At 30.3% G+C, this 3,180-nt stretch overlaps 1 protein-coding gene across 2 annotated transcripts; it reads right to left on the reverse strand.

Moving 5' to 3' along the window:
• Window positions 1-251: 251 nt before the first annotated feature.
• Window positions 252-2,932, reverse strand: LOC149419394 (uncharacterized). 2 transcript variants are annotated; one of them, XR_016302879.1, is made up of 4 exons: window positions 2,418-2,932; window positions 1,757-1,918; window positions 1,110-1,205; window positions 252-446 (listed from the first exon to the last, which is right to left on the reverse strand). XR_016302879.1 is itself a non-coding variant. In XM_089637810.1 (3 exons), exons 1-3 carry the CDS (start codon window positions 1,866-1,868, stop codon window positions 340-342), a joined length of 315 nt encoding a protein of 104 aa, XP_089493936.1. In that variant the 5' UTR covers window positions 1,869-2,045; the 3' UTR covers window positions 252-339. The 2 variants fall into 2 exon arrangements, 1 of the variants encoding a protein (XP_089493936.1); XM_089637810.1 differs by lacking the exon at window positions 2,418-2,932 and having other exon boundaries at window positions 1,757-2,045.
• Window positions 2,933-3,180: the final 248 nt, after the last annotated feature.

The following is a 3,180-nucleotide window of genomic DNA, read 5'->3' on the forward strand; positions in this document are numbered from 1 at the left end:
TCAACCTTTGATTTAGCGTTTGACCCTGTGCATTTTGATGTTTTTATTAAAGCCGTACAAATAAATAGTGGTTACGATGAAATTACAGGTTCTGTAAAAATTCCTAGCATGTCTCAACGACTTTGTACGGCTATAAAAGATTGTACAAAGTCGTTGAGGCATGCTAGGAATTTTTACAGAACCTGTAATTTCATCGTAACCACTATTTATTTGTACGGCTTTAATAAAAACATCAAAATGCACAGGGTCAAACGCTAAATCAAAGGTTGAAATTGAAGGTATGTTCGTTACCAGTTTAGTACAATATGGACATGAGTTTTTACGGTCATGCACTCGTGCTCATTTACTAGTAGAAATAGTGCTTCGAGTTGTAGTCGATGACACTTCGATTGCCTCCTGCTTCTCTAAATGATGTTGCTCATCATCGGCGTTGGAAATTTTCATATCTAAAAAGTAACAATACATTATTTAGCTTTCTTTAAACTTAATTAGTAAAACCTCAAATTATAAGAAAGCAGTCATTGTTGAATGAAACACTAGTATATATTGAATTATTTCGCGGATAAGCGATAAGCCGCCATAGCTCAGTGGTCAGAGCTGTCGACCGGAAATCGAGGGGACACGGGTTCGAGTCCCGTTGGCGTTATGTAAATCTCAATTATTTGTACCTATATTTTGTTAACTCGGATATTTTCTTATATTATTTTGTATAACATATATTTATCATATAAGATATAAGATCTGTATAATTAAAAAAATATATAAATAAATAAAGATGTACATTATTATCTGTAAAAGCCCTATGGGCGTTTAAATAAATAAATAAATAAATAAAGTATCTTTTATCAGGAGATTTTTCAATGTGGATGAGTGTTTCAGGCGAATAATTATTGCTTTTAAAATAATTATAATTAAATTAAATTATTTAATTAAATGAAGACAATATTAGCATCACTCAATCTAAAATCTGAAACAGAAAAGATACGGTCACATCTGGGACTCGCACCGGACCTTCGGCTTTCTGGGCCGCACCTCTGACCATATAATAATCAAATTATATGTTACGTATTGATTGTTTCAAGAGTATTAAACATGTTTTCTGTAGATACCTGATTCTATCGAAGAAGTAACGTTGTTCGGTTTGTATAGTGAATCATCTTCGGACGTCGGCGGACTCCTTTCTAACATTACTTCAGTTTTGGTTTCTAAAATAAAGCATAATATATTATATATTTATTGTTATTAAGTTTAATTTGTAGAACTCCATTTTATTTTTTATATATTCAATAATATTGTTATTGGGTTTATAAAAACAGTTTATTTTTAAACAAGTTCTGCTGTGTAATTATTATTACGCGTGACAGCTGTTTCGCCCTCTGAAGGCATTATCAAACTGTCGAAGGCATTATCAAACTGATAATGCCTTCAGAGGGCGAAACAGCTGTCACGCGTAATAATAATTACACAGCAGAACTTGTTTAAAAATAAACTGTTTTTATAAACCCAATAACAATATTATTGAATATATAAAAAATAAAAAATATATTATATATTTATCCAATAATAATATCTCAATGTAGTAAGTAAGTCATGTGCACAAATATGAAACCTAACCTAATATAATAACAAAACAACAGACTAATTAAGCATTTGCAACGGAATATTTAATTAGCAGCATTTCTGATATTACCTATAACAATTTACTATAAGCTAAGGTAGCTCTGTAATATTTCAGATTATTATCAGTGAATATTACCTGAATCTGAGGAAGTTTCATGGTTAATTTCTTCGCCCAGTATGCTCTGCATATTGCTGATGATTAAACTTTGTCCTTTGGAAATTAGCGAAAAGGGTGAAGACGAGATCATGTCGTCAGTACTGTTTATTGATGTACGTAAATCACTGGTTCTTGGAACATCTATAAAATATCAAGAACAAACACATTGAAACATACATATATGTACCTGCAGTTTTCTGTTTTTGCAAATTTTATTTCCACAAAGGAATTTGTTTAATTTGAATATGAACAAATTAATGGGTGATTATCCGACGTGTAAAACTTCGTTTTAACTTAATTATTTTAAGAAACAACTGTTTGAAAACAAAACATGCTTTTAAATGCATATTTTAGTATAGGAATATGGCTTTAGTTTGATTTGACATTTTTACCACAAGTTGTTAGGTTAGCTTTTTTGAATTTTGTTAATACATAATATATATCTATTATTCAAAATAATTTTACTGCTTGGGTTCTCAAAAAAGAAAGAAAAAAATCATGACCTATATAATAAAATACGGTAATTATTCTGTACTCATTTGATAAGCATAGATTAAAATTGTTAATATTATATTTATTATATTAATTCTATATTTTACAATTAAGGTTATTACCTATTTAGAAATATGTAATAGCTTACCGTATTTAAAATCCATTTCGCAAAGCTGAAAGATTTTATTAAATCTCCTTCGTAATAAAGCTAATAAAACGCAAAAACAAATCAACCTGTCAACTGATTCGTGATATACGAACATTGAATAACGGTAATATTTAATATTATCTGTTAGCCAGTTACAAGTCATTAAGTGTTTCAGAAAACTAACCTGAAGCTAGCTTCAAATGGACCAATACAAACAAACCAGCCTTGTGCTAGCAAACAACATCATTCAATAATGGGCTTTAAATAATATAACTTTAGAGGTTAATTTTGCATACAATTCTTGAGCCTTATAGTTCCTTTCGAATATTGTTTAGACCAATACGCAATGTCGTACGATAATAAGCTCTAAATAATATTACTTTAGAGGCTATTTTTGCATACAATTGTTAAAACATTTAATTACTTTAGAAAATTATTTGTACACCTGCGTTTGACACAAATAACGATGGCAACGTCGCTTTTTGAGATCAATGAAGTTAGTTTAACATACGATAGAAATAATTAACAAAGTCAGGTTGAATATCTGAGATAAAATCGCATATAGGAGCATATCTAATGCTCACGAAAATCGCACTTGTCACATCAAATTGAGTTGAAAATGCCACTGATCTCGTCTCGCCGAGACGATTAAAATGGCATTTAAATCTCAATTTGTCGATGATCAAGTAAGTGCTCAATGATCAAGTAAGTCGAAATGATCCAATAGTTCCGGTTATTTGCAGACGCTAAGATGTACAAAGTG

The sequence above is a fragment of the Hesperophylax consimilis genome, chromosome 12 (assembly GCF_061612785.1).
Source record: "Hesperophylax consimilis isolate HC1 chromosome 12, BYU_Hcon_1.0, whole genome shotgun sequence".
Classification (NCBI taxonomy): domain Eukaryota; kingdom Metazoa; phylum Arthropoda; class Insecta; order Trichoptera; family Limnephilidae; genus Hesperophylax; species Hesperophylax consimilis.

What these genes read in the sequence shown, in the direction of transcription:
- LOC149419394 (XM_089637810.1), bottom strand. Translation starts at nt 1,868, where the DNA reads ATGATCTCGTCTTCACCCTTTTCGCTAATTTCCAAAGGACAAAGTTTA. An exon ending in TGAAACTTCCTCAGATTCAG is followed by an intron (nt 1,206 to 1,756) that starts GTAATATTCACT and finishes GCTTTATTTTAG; the next exon opens with AAACCAAAACTGAAGTAATG. An exon ending in TACTTCTTCGATAGAATCAG is followed by an intron (nt 447 to 1,109) that starts GTATCTACAGAA and finishes GTTACTTTTTAG; the next exon opens with ATATGAAAATTTCCAACGCC.